At 42.4% G+C, this 24,401-nt stretch overlaps 2 protein-coding genes across 2 annotated transcripts in view; one reads left to right on the forward strand and one right to left on the reverse strand.

Moving 5' to 3' along the window:
- The window catches only part of RTEL1 (regulator of telomere elongation helicase 1), a 107,713-nt gene that overhangs the window by 75,256 nt on the left and 8,056 nt on the right, over nucleotides 1-24,401 (reverse strand). The window lies entirely within an intron of this gene.
- On the forward strand, nucleotides 991-19,582 carry STMN3 (stathmin 3). Its single transcript, XM_035124220.2, has 5 exons — nucleotides 991-1,217; nucleotides 14,369-14,464; nucleotides 16,246-16,421; nucleotides 17,746-17,937; nucleotides 19,059-19,582. The coding sequence occupies exons 1-5, from the start codon at nucleotides 1,199-1,201 to the stop codon at nucleotides 19,116-19,118; spliced, it is 543 nt and encodes a 180-aa protein (XP_034980111.1). The 5' UTR covers nucleotides 991-1,198; the 3' UTR covers nucleotides 19,119-19,582.

Consider the following 24,401-nt stretch of genomic DNA (forward strand, 5'->3'; position numbering starts at 1 on the left):
CAGTTCCCTCAGCACAGGTGCAATGGGGCTGATGCTGAGAATTGGGACTACTAATACAGCTGCCCTGATTCTTAGGCTTATCAGAAAGCAGTGCTGATCAAAACATGGTGGTTAATGTGATGATAGATGAGAATTAATACATTTGATGGAATTAAAAAAGATGGTGATCTGCCTTGACTTATTTAATTTAAAAAGTCCTCATGCTCCACTATACCTCCTTGAAGAAAGGATATGGAGAGAGAGAGAGAGAGAGAGAGAGAGAGAGAGAGAGAGAGAGAGAGAGAGAGATTAGATAGATAGTTATATATATAGCATATATATGACATGTTTTCAAATGTTTGACTTATGAAAGGTGGGAAAGATAATATGTTTATTTGCATATCTGAGAATATGCAAAGTATGCATTAATTTTATAAACAGTACTCCTTGGTTTGGCTTTTGGCTTTCAATCCTGCTATGTTTTAAATGTAACAGTGATAAATTTAAAGACACATATCATGTGATGCCAGTGGGGTTAAATTCAGGTACTGTAGCTTAACTAGGTTGTGAACTGGAACTGGAGTTCTGGGCTTGTGATTAAAACAGTGAAAAGGCAACCCTAGGTGAGAATAGGAGCTGGTATTTTTGTGCTAGGTTAACTTGAATTCCTGACACATCCTTCAAATAGGTCTGTGAAATTGTGAATGGCTGTGCTTCCAAAAGCTTTTTCTCTCTTAAATTCAGTTCACTCTGTGCATTTTCAAATTTTGTTTTCAACTCCCTAACATAAAATGAAACAGCTGATTTCTAGACTATACATGTCAGACAAGAGAAGGGAGGAGGTAAATCTCCAGTTTGGGCGTGTCTGCTAACTATCCCCTTTGCTAACAGGCTCTGCATTTCTTCTCAGACTCCTGACATTGTAAAAGAATTTGGTATCAAAAGCTACCCTCCCGAGGCCCATTGATATTCTGAACTGAGAACTCATTTTCTATATTTCAAGCCCTTTCTCCTTTTCTTTCTTTCTTTTGCCTCTCTCCCTCTCCCCCTCTCGTTCTCTTTCTCTCCTCCCTTCTTGGATAGCCACAGCCCCCTAGAGCTGAGTCAGACCTTCCTCTCTTCCACAGCATTGCAGCACTTCAGCAGAAAAGCCAGTCTCCTGCCTCTCTGCCTCTGAATCTTCCCTTGCAGCATCCTCTCCACTACCCATCTCACAATCATGGCCAGCACTGTCTCAGGTAAAACAAGCAAGGATTTTTTCCCTCTTTATATGCAGCTACATCATTGAGAAGGAACCCATCTGCAATGATCAGTGTTATTCTCCATTCTTCTTTTCAAGGTGGGGCTTGTCTGCAATGCTATACAGATGGTAGCCGGGCAGGCATCGTCATCTTCTCTTGCTTTCAGAATTGTGTATTTCAAAGCTTTGATACATGTTATCAAATCATTTCTTTTTCTCTGATGCATATGGTTAAAAATCCATTTACCTGAGTGGTTGTGGTTTGTCTTAATTTTTTTAAACCCAGTTTCTGTAAAAGTAGATTGGCAATGGTAGAAAGAAAGGGTATAAAAAGAACAAAGAGGCAAAGACATTTTAATAATAATAATTGTACATCTGGGTTAGTAAAATCAGGGCAGGTTGTTTAGCCAGCAGCTGCTGTAGAGGGAGTGGTCCGCCCATGGCGCTGAATGAAACCCAATGCTGTTAGACAATCCTTTCCTGCAGGGGCTGTGACACTACTGCATAGCTGCACCCTGTTGCCCTCCCAGGTTACAAGGCCTGGTAGGTGAGGTGAAGGAACACCTTTGCTCAGAGTGTGTCCATCACTTGTGTGTGCATGCACCTGCTTTCTAGTTTCTAAACATGTATCTTTCTTCTCCTTTTTTTTCTTTTTAAAGGCTAGGGCTAAGTGTATGGAATTTAGCTGGGAAGAAGTGTGTTGTCTCTTTACATAGACAATAGATGACTTGTGATGTCCACTCACTACTGGTCTTTAAACCTTTTATAAATTGAGACACTGGTCATGTTTATTTACTGAATTTTTAAAAAATGAAAATGAAGGAAAGCCATTATAGATGGGGAGAAAGGGGGGAAGAAAAATGTATGTATGTACTTTCATAAACACAACAAACTAGCTGTGGAGAAGCTCAGTCTTGCCTGCTGTACTCGCTGGGATTGCCCATCCCTCTGTTGCCTGCAGTTCCTTTTCTGAGGTGCTTCATTTTAAAATACAAGGGGAGGTATATGTGATCCCGTCTGAGGATGTGCAGAGCCAGCTTTGCATGAGATAAGAAATTTGCCAGAAACCTTTTACAAATAATATGTTTGATCTGTGCGGGAGTGTGGGTGGGTGTGCGTTGTGTTTGAATGGGAGAGACAGAGGTAGCAAAAGCAAAGGTAAAACTAGGAATGTTTTTTTATTGGAGTAGGCGTTTTCCTCTCCTATTATTTTATTGCAGAATCAGTGCAAATTAAATAAATGGCAACATCAGGGTTGGTCAGGGTTCTCAAAGAAGGCTGAAAGAACCCTGCTGTGAAGGAGCTGGGAGGGGGAATGATATGTCTGGGTACCAGGTGCCTTCCCCATATGGTGCTCTGAAACAATATGGTACTTTCTCCCTTTCCCTCCCACCCCAACCATACATTTTAATTTCCTGACAGTGGGACGCAGCTTTTAAAGCTGAACAGTTTGCCTCGGAGGTCTATTTCCGATCCTTTTCCCGTTCCAATTGGATTAGGTTTGGCATAAGACTGATGTCAAAGAACAGAGGTTCTGGGGTGACAGGAGTGTGATCAAAACAAGGAGATGAAAGAAGAAAGGTGTTTGCAGAAGACAAAGAGAAGGGTGGACCAGAGCTTGAGGCAGCTTGCTAATTCCTGGTTGCAGACATGCAAACCATAGAGCTGATAGGTGAGATTTTATCACTGCCTGTCTCCTCTCTTTTCATCTTGCCTGGTTGTTCCACCCTGTTTCTTAAAAGCAGAACACACTTGAAGAAAGATAAGGAGGGCAGCTGTATTTTTATGTGTGCCTCAAAAGATTTCTGTATATCCTTTTCCACACCTGGAAGAGGAGCAGGTTCTCTGTGCCTTGGTCCCTCTTGCTTCCCAAGTATATTCCGTTCGCCAGAATAGTATCACTTCTACTTAGCAAGCAGGGGAAGCAACAGCACATGCTCAGTGCTGGCTCAGCTGCAGTGGCGGCTGAGCTGTGCCAAAGGATTCTGCTCAGGCAAACATCTTGCATTTAGCCCCAGACAGTCCCTTGGCTTAACAAGGCCATGGCTTCTTGAACATTCTCCCCCAACAGAAAGCAGAAAGCCACACAACACTATGTTCACCTATGGCACATGCAGATCCCCATGCAGTACTTGGATGGGAATTAATAGCTGTGACCTTCTTTGAGAATTATCAATTAATTTTGTACCATATGTTGAAAAACCCATGGGACTTTTATTGTGTAGTGAATGCATGCCTCTTGTTCTGGTCAGCCCATCCATGGAACACATAGTATGTTTAGCAGTCCCTGGTCCCCTTGATGTGGCTACAGACCAGCAGCTGGTCGAGGAATTCAAGAGACAAGTCCATGCAAGTTAGGGCTGCCAAGTTAGGGTGTCCTAGTTTTTACTTTTTGAAGTATGGCAACCCTAATGCAAGTAAATGCTGAGTTTTTATACAGAGAGGATAAATAAACTTTTTATACATAGAGGATAAATAAACTTTTTGGCAATGATACATGCTGTGTGGAGAAGGGGGAGAACGAACCCAAATAAATACCCTCAGTTGTATAAGTCTTTCTTTGCCATTCCTCATAGGAACACAATATAATGAGCTGGTCCACTATCTTATGTGTTTCCAGACTTAAGGATGACACTTTCCTGTTAATTAGAGCCAATGTTGAATGTAGAATGAAAAACTGTTGTTGGAGAGGTTGAGAAGGAAGGAAAAGGGAACAGTTAGATTGGGCTTCTTCCTATCCCCCAAGATTTCAAGCATTGTTTTCTTAATATATTTAAACCCCTGGCAGCCAAAGTGGTTCCTTCCAAATGTTGTTGTTGGACTCCGTCATCCCCAGACAGCATGGTCAACAGTCAGGGGTAATGCAAGTTGGAATCCAGCAACATACCATCTTGGCTCCCTAATGAGTAATTGCTGTGCTAGTGTGAGAGAGTGCTTCTCTGGTTATATTCAGAAGGTAGGAGAGAATAGGAGCCATAGTGGACATGACATATCAAGGTGTGTGTGTGTTATGAATACCTCGGTTCAACCTATTGTTTATAACAGCTAACAGACAGGTATTTGTTTATACATTGAATTATTATTCAGGATTTAAATAACAAATAGTCTGCACATGCCCTGCATTGACTGGCTGTGATTTTCCCTCTGATACGTGATTCTTAGCAAGTACTTTCAGAATCATGCTGAAAGAATCTTTCAGAAACCACTGGAATTCTTCAGTCTTCCCTGCAGCTTGCTCCCTGACAAATGAGTTCCAGATAATGATTTATTTCTGTCCCTTTCCATATCTGGGTATCTATGATGCAACCACACTTGAAGTACTTTATACAGTTCTGTTTGTTTCACCTAAAAAAAGGGGGGGCAGCCAAAATTATCAAGGGGCTGGAGAGACTCCCCTATGAGGAAAGGTTACAACATGGCTTTTTAAGTTATAAAAATCACAAGTGGAGAAGGGGGACATATAATAGAGCTGTATAAGTTTATGCACAATGTGAAGAAAGTAAATATGGAGTTTTCCTCCCTCTTTTATAATGCTAAAATCCATGTAAATCTAATGAAGCTGAATGTTGGAAGATTCAGGACATATAAAAGGAAGTACTTATTCACACAGTGCATGCACACGAAAGCTCATACCTATGACAAACTTAGTTGGTCTCGAAGGTGCTACTGGAAGGATTTTTTATTTTTATTTTGACTGCGTCAGACCAACACGGCTACCTACCGTACCTGTAACTAAACTATGAAATTAACTTCTAGAAGAGGTAGCGATGACTGCCAGCTTGCAAGACTTTAAAATATTATGAAACCTGCTTGGAATTGCTGGTAGGGGATTACTGTTGTGCTCAGGTTCTGCTTGCACGCATTTTATCATTTGACTTCTGTTAAAACGGGATGCTGGTCTAGATGGGCCTTTGGCCTGATCTGACAAGCTTTTCATATGTTTTCCCAGGTAGATCCTACCCATGTCCTTTGATTTAAATCACATACTCTTCAGGCACTGATCTTCTGGTTAGGAAATAATATTTTTAGTGCCTTACTTAATCTCAACGTGCCCACCTTAGTTTTAGTGTGTCCAACCTAACAAAAATTGGACAGAGATATCATGGATGCCTTGATAAATTCCTGTTTGGATTACTGCAACGCATTGCACATGGGCATCTGCAAATGTTCTGGAAACGTCACGTGATGCAAAATATGGCTGCTCAAATACTAACTGGGAGGGGCATTTTGCAACTTCACTGGTTACTTGTTCAATTCAAAGTGCTTTTTTATCTTTAAAGCCCTGCATGGTCCCACGTTGTCATCTCAGGCCCTTTGGGACAACACAAGGTACACCAGGTGGCTATGAGAGAATGGGCCATTTCTATAGTGAAAGGCCCTCCCCACCCCTGGCTCACCTGGCACCTACCGGTATTTCAATATCCTGCTGGCAGCAAGCAAATATGTTTTTACTTTCCCCCCAGGTCTCTTATACCAAGTTATAATTTAATACTGTTCTAGAATTTTATTCCCCCACCCTCAGTTTTGAATTGATACACTGCTGCAAAGTTCAGTGTTTGAAAATAATTTTATGTTGTGTTAGCTGTATCTGTTGTTTTATTGAACTTGTTGGTTTTAATCCATTTAAGCTAACCAGAGAACTTTGGTTGTAGGGTGGCCTGTAAACTGCACACATGTAAAAATAAATGTTTTCTATGCAGCAAAATCACAATTTAAATTTAAAGGCTCTCAAGCAATAGGATTGGGATGGGTCTGTTTTTAGAATCTGGAAGGTGCAGATTTCTCACTCTGTATGACAAGTTGTGCTTGCTAAAAGTTCTCTTTCTTCATAACTATTCAAAGTGCAAGAACACTGCCCTCCTTTAAATCTAGTTATTTTGCAAGCTCACTTGCAATCTATCAGTTGAATATCTATCAGTTAAATAGTGAGGTCATTTTTATTCTTTTTCTTTTCTTTTTTTGATAAACTCACCCAACTACATATTTTCATCTTCCTCCACTCCTGCATGGCTATGGTTCTGTTTAGCTTTGTGTTTCAGCAGGAGGTGAGCCTTCCAACACATGCAACCTTTCAATGTTGCCTTTTGTCCCCAGAGATTTTTGGAACACTCATTGACAGGCAAAGACATCCTCAGAAATGTACTATGCTTTCTGTACTATGTAGTATGCTTTCTGCGGTGAGGTTTGACCCTGCCTTGAGTGGACAACTTGGACCACTCTTCTACTTACATAAGGCAGTCCTGGGAATGTGTTGCTATCCATTTGCACCATCTCTTCAGCAGTGATATTGGAGAACAGTTGGATCTGTGCCTGTCCTGTCTGTTGAAGAGCAGAATATGGGCTGGGAAGTGTCTGTATATTGGGGTGCACCTCATCTATCAAGATGGGGGCCCTGCATTTGATTCCACATAAGCTGAGTTTCTTTTGTGATAAGATGTCTTGGGAGAATCATTCAAATGTCCAGATCTTAGTACAATGCTGGCAATAAAAATCTGGGTCATTCAGTTTCCGAATCACCTGACCTAGATTGTAGCAGATAAAGATAAGTCACATGATCATTGCCAATGTATCCTTCTTAGAGAGCTACCATAATATTCTACAGGTGAAATGTTTTAAGCATGGCTTTGGCTAAAAGAGCCACTGATTATTGCAGGCTTATTATAACAATCTCACACAAAAGGAAACTATAGAAGAAGTCTGAACATGTCTGTATTGTCTACTAAACACTGCAGTTTTGTTGAACTGGATCTCTTTTTTTACCTTAACTGATCTTTCCCCTGTATTCTGAATTTATGCTTTGGTTTTTTCAGTGGATTTAGTTACAAATACAGTTATCTTTGTTCTGAGAAAATTCAATATAGCCTTTGGCTTAAATTTCAAATGAGAATCATTCTTCTATTACTCATTGTTGACATTCTCTTTCTTTGAAGAAGCACATTTTTCACTGGACTTTACAAAGACACTTCCCTCTGCAAGGTTTGTTCAACTTCCTTGTATGCACCTTGATCTGTCAGCCCCAGCTTGGCATGTAGTCTGCTGTTCCTAATACTAAAAAACCCCAGTACAGTGGAACCTCAGTTTTTGAACACCTCGGTTTATGAATTTTCGGTTTACGAATGCTGCGGACCCATCTGGAACAGATTAATTCACTTTCCATTACTTTCAATGGGAAAGTTCGCTTCAGTTTATGAACAGACTTTCGGAACCAATTACACCCATGCTTCGGGTTAAGTACGCTTCAGGTTGAGTACTCCGCGGACCCATCTGGAACGGATTATTCCACTTTCCATTACGTTCAATGGGAAAGTTCGCTTCAGTTTATGAACGCTTCAGTTTAAGTACTCCGCAGACCGTCTGGAACAGATTAATCCACTTTCCATTACTTGCAATGGGAAAGTTTGCTTCAGTTTATGAACGCTTCAGTTTATGAACAGACTTCCGGAACCAATTGTGTTCATAAACCGAGGTACCACGGTAGTTATTGAACTAAACAGGGGTCAGCAAATGTTTTCAGCAGGGGGCAGGTCCACTGTCTCTGAGACCTCGTGGAGGGGGCAGACTATATTTCTTGGGGGAAATGAATGAATTCCTATGCCCCACAAGTAACCCAGTGATGCATTTTAAATAAAAGGACACATTCTACTCATGTAAAAACATGCTGATTCCCAGACCATCCACAAGCCGGATTTAGAAGGCAATTGGGCCAGATCCAGCCCCTGGGCCTTAGTTTGCCTACCCATGAACTAAAAGAATTAGAATTTAAATAGATTGTTTAAAGTGGAATGATACAGAAACAAAAGCACACAGATGGAGGTGTTCTACCAAGGCCATAAAGGCTGAGAGTGAATGGATAGCTCAGTTGGTAGAGCATGAAAATCTAAATCCCAGGGTCATGGGTTCGAACCCCATGTGGGGCAAAAGATTCCTGCATTGCAGGGGGTTGGACTAAATGACTCTCATGGTCCTTTCCAACTCTACAATTCTATGAACTAAGTCATTTCTATCAGCTTAGAACCCCAGTATGTCTTTTTGATATACCAGAAGGGTCTTTTGGTACAGACAAAAACAGGCATTCTCTGTTCTGTGACAGAATAAAATTGTGTATTTTCTTGTTTTGCATAATTCTGTTTATAATATCCAAGTTACCAAAGGCTCTTGAAAGGCTTGTCAATGAGTGAAGAAATGGAAGGATGAGGAGGCATGGTGATTGAGCCAGATGGACAGCAGGAACTAAGGAACAGAAGCTGTGGGGACAGAAAAGTTTGCTGTGCCAGCACTGGGAGGCTGTTCCAGACCTCTTCTAAGTTTTGAAATTTTACCAGGCATTGTTCACACACCATCCAGGTTTTCTCTGTAGTAATCATAGCCATAAACTTGTTTTATTCATGGATCAGTTTCATATATTCACAAAATGCACATGACCTTTTGTGCAGGTGACCAATGCAGCTGTCTGGGCTCTACATCTGAAGGAGTTTGGCAGCTGCTCATAATTAAAATATAAAATGTTTGGATGGGCCTTTATGCCATTAGGACGTTCTTCCCCAGTAGTATGGGTCCCAATAATGTGGGTGAAGTACAGGTTCCCCAGCTAGTCTGTCCAGCACCTTGTTTGGGCTACTACTTATTACACAGTTTGCTAAATGATCCTGATCCATTATCTGTGTTTTCACAATGCATCAGTAGCTGCAGGAGCAATGTCTAGGACCCTGAAGAAATATGGAGCCTCTTTGGACTGAAACAGCTGGAAACTGAGCAAGTACATTGCCCAGCATCTTGAAGGACCAAGCAACACATCTTCTGCATCTATGCACATGGACTACTTTGCTAGTTTGCACCAGTCAGGCATTTGCAGCAGTTTGCCCCATTGGCATCTTAGTGAGGCAGCAAAGCTGTGTGGTTTACAAAGAAAATCAATCGCAAGGTCAGAGAAGCTTCCTGGATAGCCTTTACTGTGTCCATCTGTCTAAAGGAAAAGTGAACTATTGACTAGTTCCCCCTCAAGATGACTTTGATAGATCTCTTCAAGTAACGATTAATGCATTTCCCATTATAGAGCCAGCATAGTTCTTACGTTGTTCTACCTTGATCATACAAGGACTCCAAAGCAATGTGTGTATTTTCCCTTAGGGATCACTATTCATATGCTCATATTCCTCCCTTGTTCCTGTCCTCTCACCCCCGCCCCCATTTATGCATTATTGACTTTTTGATCTATAAATCTATAAGTGCTTCTGAACTGGAGCTTTGTTGCCTTCAGTTATGCCCCCAGAGGATTATCAGATCTTAGGCACCTGACCTTGCAATTCTGCAAATCCTGGAGATGGCTACCACATTCAAAGAACCAGCACACTAAGTTTTCCATCAGGCTCCTATGTCCTTCCCTACACATATGTTGACCTGTATCATCCCTGAGGCAAGCATAGCCTGTTCACAGCATTCCAATCACCCCACTTCTACAAAGGAAGGCAAGAGCAAAGGTCTTGAACAAGGTCTTGCTCAGACCCTGGAGAACTGGACTCCAATGCCAGCTCAGATTTAGCTTCCCTGGGTGGCTTTGAGCAAGTTGCAAATAGCCTCAGTTTGTACCTCTGTAAAATGGTACTAATATTGGCTTGCATTAGAGGATGATTGTGAAGATCAATGTTATTTAGGGAATTGTGATCACAGAATCATAGAATTGTAGATTCGGAAGGGAACAAGGCTCCAAACCAACTCATCAATGGATTTAGGTACTAACAACCTCCAAAAAAACTTGGCCTGGCTTGGATTGCCTAATAATAATAATTACAGTGGTACCTTGGTTTACGAACTTACCGGCAATGTGTTCCGGAAGTCCGTTCTTAAACCAAAGCATTCTTAAACCAAGGCATGCTTTCCCATAGCAGAGGGGACTCAATTTACAAACAGAACACACTCAACATGTTCTGCTTCCAAGGCAAAGTTCACAAACCAAAACACCCACTTCCAGGTTTGCAGCGTTCTTAATCCAAGTTGTTAATAAACTAAGCTGTTCTTAAACCAAGGTACCACTGTATAGTAATAGTAACAACAATATTTATATTTATACCCTACCCATCTGACTGGGTTACCTCAGCCACTCAGGGCACCTTCTAAAGTACATATCAGACTGTCCCTTAAGAGGTGACTACAGATCTTGCCACAAAATTGTGCATTACATGAGTAACTAGATTTGAGGGCATCTTGCTGCAGGGAAATTCCATTTGGGCAATGTAATGAATCAGTAGCTAACCACCTTGGAACAGAGAAAACCAAACACTAAGGGAGCTACTGTTATTTTTTATTGATTGGGATATTGTCTGGGATTTGACAATATGCTAGAGGCCTTTTCAAATACCCTTACTGAATAATATTTTGCCCCAGGGACCATTCACAAGATCTCTTAATATTATGAGTTTCTCATTAAAACACCTTATTTCCCTGTTTTCTTGAACAAGGTGGCTAAAGAGTACAATACTCAAAACTTCCAGAGAGTTGTTAAAAGGCAGAGTGTTATCAAACGTGAGAAAAAAATATTGTTGGGTGGATAAATTATGGTAGGCTTATGAGAGCATTTCAAAATTTAAAAGCAGGGAAACACATGCAGCCCAGTCCTGTGTATGTTTACTCAAATGTATTAAGTCCCACTTATTTCACTGGGTCTTATTTTTAAGTAATGTGTATACATGAGATTGCAACCTTAGTTGCTCTTTTTCCTTTTGGGGGAGGGGGATAGTGCAAGTGCTAAATCAAGGCAAAAGAGAAGAGGTTTGTTTTCTCACAAGAAGCTCCAGTGGACCTTCATGGCCATTGAGGAGCTCTGCTGCTGTTTGTGCCTTGTGTGTGACTGCTGTTAATGTGGCATACAACATTCATTAAAGCCAAAGTGAGCTACGTTTAAGCCAAAGTTAACACTGAGTGAATCCAGACAGTACAAGCTGCAAAATAAACACACATAACAATGCATATGCAAGTGATTTGACGTTTCTTACATGGAAATTATACCCATCTGTGGTAGAAACTCATTAAGTATGGCCCTTTGTCAGGCTTGTGTGGCAGCTGACTCAGCCAGAAGTGGTGCTGAAAGAACAGCTCCCTCACCTTCATCCTTGAGCTCTGCTTGCTGAATCAGAAGGGAAGTGGATGGCAGACCAAAGTGGTTTTGTGCAGGGACTCTGTGCCTGCAGAGATGTGGGTCCTGTCTGGAGGAGGATAAGGAGCAGATCAGCAGGAGTGGGGGGAAGGCCAGGTGGCTCTGAGAAAGCAGCCCTGAGCAAGGACAGCCTCTCTCTCTGCATCCCTGTTTCCCAAAGCTGCTTTGTGACAAAACATGGCTCCAGCTGGAAGACTCGGCTAAAACTTCATTTAATTGCAAGGGGTTGAGTTCAGAGCAAAAGCACCTCCAAATTTCTTCCCCTGTGGCTTCTCCCTGACTCTCCAGTACATCCAAAGCCAAGAGAACTGCTCCTCCCCTCCCTCAATTTGTGTTGACTGGAATCGGCTAATTGCTGCTGATCGCTGGCGCCAAGATGGAGTTAGAGAGTCTGAAATGCCAGGAGATGTACACATCCTGCTTTCCTCATCTCATTAGGCTGCTGACAGCAGCTGGGATGCATTTGTCTTCCTCCCACTTTTATCTTAATTGATGAAGGGGAAGGGGGCTTCACTACATGACAGGAGGAGAGTACAAAAGGCAAAATTGGGGACAGGCTGGGGCTGAGACAGAAAGATGCCACAGCATTGGGCTTGCAGGCAAGAAGACACAGCAGCTGAGATTATGCAGTATTTGGCAGGACCTTTTAAATACAAGACCAAAATGGGGATTGTAGGGGGCAGGGACAGTTGCTCAGCCCAGCTTTTTCAAAAATCCATTATTCATATGTTGCCTCCAGCTGCAGATGCAGGTTTGATATGCATTGCTTGTGCCTGCCATAAAAGTAAACTGGCAGACAGTTGAGTTGTTTTTCACATGTGAAGCTTAAATCAGATGAGTTAAGTTGGCCCCTAAAACCTACATTGGCAATAAGGTGCATTTGGTTCTTTTTTAAAAATTCCTTCCTGAATTTATGTACATTCACATGTGACACACACATACGGTACATATTAAACTGACTCACTTGCTCTTCTTAGTGTCTTACACAAAAATAAACAAAAGAAGTAGGGAAACTGATGGAATTGGTTTGCTGGTCACACATGGCAGTGCTGTATCCAGCCAAGAACGCTCTTTAGAGATGAGCCAAACATTAAAAGCAAATTTTGGATGTTGTATGTTTACTAAATTTGTCATATTTTTCCATGTATAAGATGCCCCATGTATAAGACGCCCCCTATTTTTTTGAGCCCAAAGTTAAGAAATAAATAATTGCAACATTCCGTGTATAAAATGACCCCCAATTTTAAACTAAATTTTTTTGGGGGAAATATAGTGTACACGGAAAAATACAGTAATTAGTCATTGTGTCTTATCTATGAGACTTAGCAACCAGAGCACTGGCTGCCAGCATCTCACTATAGTTATCTTCTGTTAATAGAGTGAGATGCAGTCAGCAGGTGCTCTGGTTTACTGACAACGTTTGGTAGATAAGAGGCCGAGAGACATGAGATCTCCAGATTATCTTGGCTACTAGATTACTGAAGCGACTATTCACCACTAATTATGGTTATGTAGAATCCGTTATGAACTCCATAAGATTGCCATTCATACTCTATGACATTGAACTCTATATGTTGCAGTTACACTGTCTGAAAATATCCTTTTGCTTATTGTTTTATAACTTTGCTTATTTTGCAAAGTGCTTTATCTTAAACTTGCAAATCCCCTCCCTGTCTGCACAAAGTAAGTCACTGCCATTCCCATTTCACAGAATGGAAAGTAACTTGTCCAGAACCAAACAATGACTTGGGACAGACTTGAGCCTACTTCCCTGGACCACAAGCATTTTTGGGGTATTACCTCAAGGATACGGGGAGCCGCTTCCATACAGTTGAACCTCATATTGTTACATTAATGCCAATGTGAAAGGGTTGGCAACTGGCATTGTCACTAAACACTAAGTCAGGAGCAAAGTGGAAAGTTGCCCAACTAGGACTCCTCTTCAACAGATGTTATAAGAGTAGTATAGGACCCAGACATGCCCTCAGCAAAAGCAATTTAGAACCAATTCATAATTCAACCGTCTGTCCATTGACTAGCTCATTTTGGCAGTTCTCTTTCTGGTGCCCATTTCTTTCCATTTTACTCTTCCTTGTTTTTGTGTTATAAGGAAGGGTAAACAACAGACCACTAGCCTAATGCTGGAGAGAAGTACCAGAGAAATCCCACTGCATGGATCAGATAGCAGTTTGTCTGATGACTTTGGTAAGCTACTCACCCAGGAAGAAATACCTGGCAAGTGGCTGACTGTGATGCTGCCCTGATCCCTGGGTCTGAGCTGATGAAGCAGAAAACTCACCCTGTTACTTCAGTCAGATGTTTCTCAATGGCCCGCATATTTGCTTCATGTTTGTGTTCCATAGTGCACCTTTAATTGCAATCATATTTGTCTGAGGAATTAGAAAATGGGAGAGGGGAGGAGTGGATTGCACTGGGTAGGACAACACAGTTTTTTGAAATGGACAGAAAGGAAGCTGTTTCTATAGAGAGAAAAACAGCTTACCTGAGCAAGGAGATGAATACCCAGGGGCACAACCCACAATGAATTTCCCATGTAGGTGCCCCATGGAAATGAATTGAAGAGTCATTGGGTTGTATCCAAAATGAATGGACATGACTATCTTTTATCTTTTTATTTCAGTGGGTTAGCACTGAGTAAAAGTTAGTTAAAAGATACAACCCATCTATTTTTCTAACTACACGGTATTTTCTTGTAGGCCCGAGGGAATGTAGCTGTTTGAGAACTGCTCAAAGATGCATGTGAGGCATTCAAATGATCACTCTTTTCTTACCTATGAAAGCTACTTTTACCATTTTGCTTTATGGTGAAAGTGTCCAAACACTATTGGTTTTCTCCTTTTGAGATTCTGGAAATAGCTCTAAAGAACAACCCAGGCTTGTGGGGTGGGTCAACATTTTACTCCATGTCCTTTGAAAATAGCAAATGGCTGCCATTAGAACTTTCTGCTCACTGTTGTTTTTTTGTTTTGTCTTTCTAGCGTACAAAGAGAAAATGAAGGAACTGTCTCTGCTTTCATTGATCTGTTCCTGTTTCCACACCCAGCCACACCCAAATACCATATACCAATATGGAGGTAAGTATCTCATACTGCTGTCCTGACTAATCACTAAAAGTCAGGGTTAAAAACAAGTTAACCTAAAAAAAATAAATTCAAAATACAAATAGAATCAGCAGTTAAAGGTATAGGTTATAAAATAAAATTATGCATTTAAACAGATGTCCAACTTTTCCATATCTGGGTAGGCTTACAGATACTGAAAGCTGTACTGTGAAGTTGCCTGCCTAATGTCAATGAACAGGGAGTTCCAGTGGGTAGCTGCTGCCACACTAAAAGATCAATTCCTTACAAGTGCAGAATGAGCACTACTCATAAAAGTGCCAGTTCTGCGCTCGGAAGTGGTGGAATGGGCATGTAATATGGAGTATGTATGTTAAATTAAGACATAGCTGGCCATTCTGCAGGAGATAAAGGGATAGCAAGGCGGTTCCAGGGGCCTGGCAGACAACTGCCCACAAGTTCCCACTCCGCTCCAATTCCATTAGAAGGCCGCCATTCTGAAGTGTAGCAAACAGAGGAAGAGGAGAAACGAAGCTCCTTTCACAGCCTACTTTGACCCACTTTTTCTTCTACATTCTTTTGATTATTATTTTTTAGTTTTTCTGTTGAGAAAGATGTGATATAAATAGAATAACTAAACAAAGCAAGTAATTTCGCACATTCAGTTGCAAGTCATCAAGCAGTGAGTAATCCAGTGATGTACATACACATGTTATTCAAGCATTTGTCTGCTTAAATCCTACTAGAGCTAGTGGGAATTTAGTGTCCCAACTGTGCTCAAGATTGTAGCCTTTGTATACTGTGGAGGTGTGCTATTTTATTACTGTATTCGAAATTCCATAGAATCATATTGCAAGGTGTTTTTTTAGTGTCAGGCAGCCCATTTTGTGATAGGAAAAAGGGAAGGAGACCTCAAGGGTGCACTAAGAACAATATATTGATCCGTGGCATTTCTATCAGTAAGTATCAGAGAGCACACAAGCTATCTTTTGAAGAGATTGGGTCAGTTCTTCATGAACTTCAAATTCCTACTGCACCTTGGAAGTCTCCTCTCCTGCTGCCCTGCTTTCTTTCCTTCCCCAAGAGTTGCCAGCCCACTGCAGATGGAGATATATCATGATTGGCATTGGTGGCATAGTCTGAAGCCACAGCTGCTGCACAACACTCACATTAGCTGATAACTTTCACTGGTTGTACAGCATATGTTCCATTAGCATTCAGAACTGAATCAGCTATGCAGGATTAGTTGCAACCAGCCTTAATACTTAAGGAGGACTCTGCACTTACGTAAATCCTAAAGATTCATACATGTGGAAAGAGTATTTGAGAGACCATTAGAATTGCTCCAGCTTTATTTAGTTATTTGATTTCTTACCTGCCTTTCTCCATAAGGTTCCAGGGTGCGTTACAATAAGTTAAAGCACAATATTGAAGTCAGTTAAAACAATTTACAACCCAAAGACTAGAGTGGGTTCTAAAATATATCTGCATATCTCATGTGTCAAAGTCTAGGGTAAAGAGGTACATTTTCAGCATGAAAAAAGCTATGCAATGAAGGTATCAGATGCACCTCTGAAGAGGAAATGCTACAGCTTAAGAGCTGGCACACAGAATGCTCTTTCCTGAGCTGCAACCCTCAGAATATCAAGATGGCTCCCTCCGCTGATCTTGAAACCTGAGAGGATCTGCAAAGAAGGAGGAGGCAGTCTTTCAGATAGTCAGGGCCTAAGCTGCTAGATTTGACACTACAGCTTACACCCCTTCATCCTTTTGGTACATGTCTTCTTCTTGCTCAGATATGGAGGTCAAGCAGCTGGACAAGAGGGCTTCTGGCCAGAGCTTTGAAGTGATTCTGAAGTCACCTTCTGATTTGTCCCCTGAGAGCCCAGTCCTCTCCTCTCCCCCCAAGAAGAGGGACCTGTCCCTGGAAGAGCTGCAGAAGAGGCTGGAGGCTGCAGAAGAGAGGAGGAAGGTAATGGGATTGTCAAGGAATTGCCATTGAAGTGAGCCCAAGAGAATGCCTTCTAATAATGCTTTGACTAGAGCTAAAATCTTGTGTTGGTGAGGGCTTATGAAAATCCTTGCAATTCTGTGGTTCAGAGTCTTCCAAAATGTTGTATGTGGGCAGAGGAGAAATTAATATCTGTCTCTCTTTCTTGAAGGAGACTAACCAAGTCATAAATATTACTAGTGCATTATCAATAACATGAAGGGCTTATGTGACTGAAGTGTTTCACCTAGTGAATGCTGCAGCTTATGGGCAGGATTGTTACTGAATATTCATACCCCAATCCCTTTCTCATTTGCACTCTGGTCATGAGTAAAATTACATCTACTGCAAAGAAATAAGCTGGAAGATTAACTGACCCAGAAGGAATTAAAATAATTTAGTAATGTTAAGAAACAGACAAACCCTAGACGGTAATATAAATAAATTCAGTGGATAGAGAGCAAAGTTCCAGATACCTGTTTTATTTCCAAACACTACCCGCCTGGTTTGCAAGTATAAATTTGGCGAATGCAGCGTTATAAAGACACGTATTATGGACATTCAAACACCCAATGTTTTAAACCATTTAAAGGCTATTAGGGAAACAGGATAAACATATAAGGCTCCACCACACGTGCAAGGGAGCTGAGGGGAGGGGGAAGCAGCAGAGGAACTGACAGGGCAGAGTGGCTAACCTCCAAGTAAATTCCCTACCTCTGTCAGGACCCCACCAATTTTTGCAGCAGTGGAGAAAAGGAACACAGTAAAGTAGACAAGGCAGAAAGAATTGAAAGTCTCCACTCAACCCAGCACCTTCATGGGGGTGCAATTTCCCCCCTTCCTAGACATCAGAACCATCATTTAATGTGTAGAGAAGGGGGTGATAATCCCCTCTCCCTAGCTGATCTACACAGATCAGCAGAGGAGCAGGACTCGTGTGTCCTGTACTCAGTGGTGGTGGTCACACCCACAATGGTTACGCAGCCTCTGGGGGTTAGCCACCCTTGCAATAAGAGCATCTGAAGAAGTGTGCATGCACACGAAAGCTCATACCTATGACAAACTTAGTTGGTCTCTAAGGTGCTACTGGAAGGATTTTTTATTTTTATTTTGACTGCGTCAGACCAACACGGCTACCTACGTGTAAATAAGAGCATGTGTAATAGATACCATATACAATATTATCTGGTATGGGGTAGGCAGGCATTGTGATAAATCTCCATCCAAAAAGATGATGCACAGGCACATTGACACTTGGCTATTCAGGAGCCTTTTAATCTAATCTGGTTTGCTGGTTGCGTTGTAGAGCCAGGAGGCTCAAGTCCTGAAGCAGCTGGCGGAGAAGCGAGAGCATGAGAGGGAGGTGCTGCACAAGGCCTTAGAAGAGAACAACAACTTCAGCCGGCTGGCTGAGGAGAAGCTCAACTACAAGATGGAGCTGAGCAAGGAAATCCGTGAAGCTCATCTAGCTGCCTTGAGGGAGCGGCTCCGTGAGAAGGTAAGTGCCAGAGGCTCACACCAAAGAAATCCCACACTTCCCAGGATAATTTCTGATATGAAGAACATGCCCCAGCTCATTTCATATCACAGGTGATTCCAGGGACCGTGAGCCTCCTCTGTGGGGCCCCTTTGTTCTACTCAATCACCTTAAAGACCGAGTTAACAAAATGAACTCTACTTTTTGCTGCAGCTGTTGCATGTTGAGAAAAAATTAAAGTGTTTCATACATTAGATCAGTGTTTCCCAACCTTGTGCCTCCAGCTGTTTTTGGACTACAACTCCCATCATCCCTAGCTAGTAAGACCAGTGGTCAGGAATGATGGGAATTGTAGTCCGAAAACAGCTGGAGGCACAAGGTTGGGAAACACTGCATTAGATTTAGGGTGCAAGTAGATGAGACAGCTAGAGACCCATGACTGCTCTGAGGTTTTATTATACTGTAATCAAATACGGTATATAAGCTTTGGGAAATCAAATCAACTGAAATAAATGATCTGGGGAGGTTTAAAGGGCAAATGCAACTACAGTACTATAACAGAATGGTTAGATGCAGATGGGCCTCCCTTGTGTCATTTCCCCAGGCTACAACCCCCACCCCCATTTCCCTGATCCAAATACACAGACCACCCCCATCCCCCAAGGTGCTTCCCATGGAGAAAAATATTCAGGTACTATGATGAAACACAGAGCAGCTCCTTTACAGTGAGTGATTTTGATGGGGGAAATACACATGAGAAAGGGTCAAGCCCCTTTCCCTTTAGTACCACAGCCCTGATCCACCACCCCATTTCCCAGTGCATTTGCCTTTTTAAAAACCAAAGGAGAACTCACACTAGAAGATCTAGTTTGGTCTTTAGTGTGATCGCCAATGAAGTCTTACTCAGAGTAGACTCATTAAAGTCAAAGGACTTAAGTTACTGGAATCCATTGATTTCAGTGTGTCTACTCTGAGTAGGTCTTAGTTGGCGATAACCCTTAGTCTTTAATATGCCTAAATACCCCTGTTTCTTCTGCAACGGACTAGCAAGTTTGCCCCAATGAAATTTGCTTGAGACCAGCAAGGAAGCATCAGCTGTCATGGATACTTTTCACACTGCATCTCATTTCTGTCTCTTTCAGGAATTGCACGCAGCTGAGGTGCGCAGAAACAAGGAGCAGCGGGAAGAGATTTCTGGATAAAGGGCTTTTCTACACAACTAGCACCTGCTTCCTAATAACTAACAAACAAAACTCAACACATCTGATTTCTCCATTTCCATTTCCCTCTCCCCACCCACCCTTCCCTCTGGTGTACCAAGCTTCATATCTCTCCCCTCTCTGTATCCTTAACTCGTGAGGGTTCATGGGGCCTCTCAGCAGAATAGCAACTAGTCCACAAACATTAAATATAGAATCCATAAACCAGCTTCTCTTTGGGCTTTTCTTCAGGAAAAAAAAGATAAACCTTAAACTAATGCACAAAAATTAAGATGACACGCTGAACATATTTGGCAATGACATGTTGTGAAGGTGAGGACTGTTCTCTGCGAAGCATGGGCTGCTCTTGGTAGTTGTCTCAAGTGAAGCAAGAGTGTGCAGATGGACAAAGAGAAGCCTTGACAAGTAGGGCAATGGGCAATTTCACATGTTACAAGGTTTTTTTTTTAATACATAAATCTAGCTTTTAAAAGTACACTTGAAATGTAAAGTGAGGGCAACACAGTTGAACCAGGATTGGCTATGTCTCCTTGCTGGGCATTGCTTCAGTGGCAAATATGTGTCTGTCACTCTGCAATGTGTGAAAAGGACCTACTTAGCTTTCTCTGTAGCTGAAGTAGGATCTGGGAGATTGAGGGGTTTGGTTAGAAAGAGCCTCTTGCAGCTTATTCCTGCTTTCTGTTGTCTGATTTGGAGCTGTTGGTAAATTAACTTAGTAGTTCAGAGCCTAGAGAACACACGAATGCTACCCTGTTTAGCCTCAGACCTAATCATGCCTATGAATTGAATTATGCTTTTATTTTGACAAGATTTCTTTCAGGGCAAAGAAACTCTGGCTAGGCAAGGCCACTGCATGATCAAAAGGTTTGTGGTAAACAAGAGATATCTTGAAATCTGGAGTATTTCAGATACCGTTATTTCACTTTGACTATTCACATCATCACAAAAGATACAATGTGCAGGGCTTTAGCTAAATATGGTAGTAAGCCACACCTCCCCCTAAGGATGGAAGCATCCTGTAGCATTACAGGAGGCAGAATTGGAGTACAGATCACACACCTTTGTTTTTTCAGGTACTATAATGTAAAAGACATAGAACCCTCTATCACCATCTCTGATCGTTGTAACTTCCTATAAGTAAGGAGGGGAGACTGCCTAGGAAAAGTAACAGGGAGGCATGGTAGAACATGTGCATCTGTGTTAATTGTGCAGTTTCAGATACAAACGTGAAAGCAACGGAATATTTTTATTTCAATAGCCTCCCCACCAAAAGTAGAGTGTATGATTCTGTATAGCTAGTAAGGTGAAGGGACCCCTGACCATTAGGTCCAATTGTGACCGACTCTGAGGTTGCAGCGCTCATCTCGTGTTTTTGGCCGAGGGAGCCGGCATACAGCTTCCAGGTCATGTAGCCAGCATGACAAAGCCGCTTCTAGCGAACCAGAGCAGCACACAGAAACGCCGTTTACCTTCCCGCTGTAGCAGTACCTATTTATCTACTTGCACTCTGACGTGCTTTCGAACTGCTAGGTTGGCAGGAACTGGGACCAAGCAACGGGAGCTCACCCCGTCGTGGGGGTTCAAACCGCCAACCTTCTGATCGGCAAGCCCTAGGCCCAGTGGTTTAACCCACAGCGCCACCCGCTAGCAGAAATGTTCAAATACAATCTTCAGTCCAAAAGTCTGTTGAGTCAATATACACATTCCCCCCAAAATATTACCCAACTTTATGGACCAATGGGTCCAAAAATTACCCAACTTTAAATAGCAAAATAGATGCTTGGCACCATCAGTTGTCAATATTATTCACTTAATTAGTAACCCTCCGTCTTGCTCATGGTATTAAAACAATCAAAATGCAGAAATTAAGGCAATGTTATGCTTCCAAAATTGTAGTGAAATTCAAAAAAACTGCAACCAGAAAAACCAAAACCATCCTAATCTTCCTCGGTCCCTAAATGCCTGATGGGAGAAAAGGGCTTTATCCTGCCTTTTTCAAAAGTAAAACAGTAAACAAATTTAAAATAAAGGTTTTATAGCACATGCATGTTTAAATAGCTGGATTCAGCCCCCTTTCTCAATTAACAGAAGCAGCCACAATTGAGAAAAGATATAAGGAAACATGAGTTTGACCAAGCTGCGGGAGGCAGTGGAAGACAGAAGTGCCTCGCATGCTCTGGTGCATGGGGTCACAAAGAGTCGGACACGACTAAATGACTAAACAACAACATAAGGAAAGGGCAATCACTCAGTATTTAGAGCATCTGCTTTGTATGCAGAAGGTCCCAGGTTCAATCCTTGGCATCCCTTTGCCTTGTCTGAACTCCTGGAGAGCTGCTGCCTGTCTGTTTCAAGAATACTAAGCTCAAAGGGTCAATGGTTTGACTTAGTATAAGGTTACCTACCTGTAACTATAAGGCAGTTAGTTTCATAAGTTCCTAGCTTTTGCTAAATCCAGATAACTTTTCTTTTTTATAGTGGAGTTTAAAAAATAAAGCATGCCTCGCCCATTAGGCTGGACATGGCATTGGCTTGGGGGTGAGGTATGTGTGGTCAACCTCCCACTCTGCAGTTCAGTGGGCGGCCTTTTCAAGTTATTGTCTCTCAGCCTAAAGAATGCCAATTGGTCGCTTGTGAGGGTTAAGACAAAGTCAAGCACTATAGAAATGATGTGCCTTGTGGCACATTGTGCCATAACCCAGGGAAGGGGGGTGCTCCCTATTTCCCCGTGGATCCACAGCTAAGGGGGTCAAAGAAGGCACTGGCTCCCCTCTAGTCTGCTGCAAGAATGACTTTATTTCAGGTCTGCTGCTTCAGCAGGGCAGCCTCTGCCACGCCCCAGGTTGCTCTCAACAGCAAGTGCAGCCCTTCTATAGACCTCCTCTCCTTGGGTGCCTGGCTTCCACGCTGTTGGCCTTGGCAGACTTAAGCCCAGGACTTCAATGTGTTCGTGTGGAGGAACGGAGGCCAGGTAAACTATTCCCTCTTTGGCTTCACTCGGTGAGGCTTAAGGAGAGTCTGAAGATGGCCCCTGGCAAGGGAACGAGGGCAGCCTGTCTGCTGAACTTCTACTGCCCCACTTCCCCATCTCTGAGGCTTTTTAATATCCTCCACGTCCCCCCGCCTTTCCTTCCAGCTGAGGCTCAGCAGCTGCACTGCTTCCCCTCCCTCAGGCAGATGAATAAGAGCCTTGCCTAGCTCCTTCCAGCACAGGTGGAACCTCCTGGCAATGTCCAACTATCACCTCCTCAGCAGCCATTGCATGGTTGGCGCTTGGTGGTGGGGACTGGGGCATTCTTAAAGTACTGGCAAAGGTCTAACAAGGCTCTGTGCCCCATCACAGACATGGTTGGATGAATGCTGGTTCCAATGCACCATTCGGCGAGATTTATTGTAGGCAGAGCTTTAAGGTAGGGCCAACTGTATACATATTTGCTCCAAAGTAAGGCCCACTGAGTTCAATGAAGATTGTATCTTAGTTTTGTGTGCATAACGTTGCAGTGCCCATAGCTAAACACGTTGTGTTTTTAAAGCATTTTTTTGGTAAGTCAGAGACCCAGGTCTGTTCCTTCAAAAATGCGTCCTGTGGAGTGAGTTTTCACAGATGAGATAAAAATGAACAGTGTAGAGAGCCAGTGCTCTGTAGGAAGGAAAGGAATTGGCACAATTTGGGGCAGAGTATGATGTCAATCTGCTGCTACTGTCCAAGATACATTTCTGGCATATTGTATAGTGCATGTGTACAGGGCAAAGATGGGACCAAAACTAGAGAGTAGTGCAAAGGAATCGGGGTGTGCTAGATGGATTTTAATTTTAAAACAAGACTTGGGAAGCCTGCAGAAGAAAAGTGTTTACAAATACAAGTGGTATTTCAAAATACTAGGATTATCAACATCCCTTTCTATAACAACTCTTTCTAACCTATTGATATGTCACTGAGACCATTTGGTAGCTTGGGAGTTTTTCATCTGTCACATGATGAATCCTTCATGTCCCATAAGCCAAAAGGTGCTTTGTTAACCACTAAGACAGTCCTCTTCAGTGCACCAGAAGCATGGAAAGTGGGGGGAGGCCTTTAATCTCTTTAAGTAATATAACCTAGTTCAGATTGAAAATCTGCCTCCTGCCAGTTCCAGCAGTATCACCCTAGTTAATCTCATGACACTCCAGTTACTTAAATAGTTACTGTGAGGGCTAGAGGAGAATGATCCTACCTGTATGCAAGGCTGTTCCTTTGGCTGCTGTTATGTACCTCTTAGGGCATTGCATTGCAATGCAATTTTTTGTGCCCTGTAAAAAATTCATCCTTATTCCAGTTTTTAAGATGAAAGCTAAGGCTGAGGGACAATGACTGTCCACAATCAAACATTCAATTCAGCCTACATCAAACGAAGTTCAACTTGCATTGGCCATAGATCCACATTGGTTCCGAAATCTTAAAGAGTTCCCACTGAAGGAAGGGCCTGAATTGTGGAGCACCAAAACTTACTCCAGTGCCAGCCCCAACAGTGGCAAATAAGTATTTTGTCCTTGAGTAGGTATTACTACATAGTAGCCTAGTATCTCTCCCTCTGCCTATTCCTTTTTTGTTTGTTTTCCTGGATCTGCAATGATTCCATTCTTTGAGGTTTCTGGTCGGAACTCATTTGTGCCTTTTCAGACATCAGGTAAGCGGTTTGATGACCCATGTGCCATTTGGGGGCACCAATGTTGTCAGTGACATCATGTTGTAGATGCTTCCCCCTCCTTCTCCCAGTGTCTCTCTTGTCTAGATTGTGCTATTACTTCCCCTTTGGTGGTATTGGTGGTAAGGGTTCTTATGGGAACTTCTTCTCTTTGAAATTCAGAAATGGGATAAGAAATTTTCTTTTCTAGTAGAAAAGGCCTTTACAGCCATATTGGAGCCATAGTTCTCAAGCATGAGTACCGTGTGCCTCCTAGATTCATTAGAAGAAAAATCTAGACTGGATAGACCCCCCCCCCCAAGGTCCATAGAACCATTAGGGAAGCCATCTGTTGGGCCGGGGCAGGTGAGCATTCAGCCAACTGATCCAGTCAAGGCACAGACAAAAATTGGCTGGAAGTCAGGTGGAACTGTGCACCTTCCCCAGCACACATCCTGCCTTCCACTTGGGAGTACCAAGGCATTAGCAGAAAAGCTTTGTTTCCAAAGAAAGGGGCCATGTCATAAAGAAATGTCTGTTCAGAGGCTCAGAAAGAAGATAGAAGCATCATCCCAGGGGTGGCAAGACAGGTGCTTGGAGC

The sequence above is a fragment of the Zootoca vivipara genome, chromosome 7 (genome assembly GCF_963506605.1).
Source record: "Zootoca vivipara chromosome 7, rZooViv1.1, whole genome shotgun sequence".
In the NCBI taxonomy this organism is placed as follows: Eukaryota; Metazoa; Chordata; class Lepidosauria; order Squamata; family Lacertidae; genus Zootoca; species Zootoca vivipara.

Excerpts from the sequence above, each read along its gene's own strand:
- STMN3 (XM_035124220.2), top strand. Across the intron at positions 14,465-16,245 it reads TACCATATACCAATATGGAG|ATATGGAGGTCAAGCAGCTG; the intron begins GTAAGTATCTCA and ends CTTCTTGCTCAG. Across the intron at positions 16,422-17,745 it reads CTGCAGAAGAGAGGAGGAAG|AGCCAGGAGGCTCAAGTCCT; the intron begins GTAATGGGATTG and ends GTTGCGTTGTAG.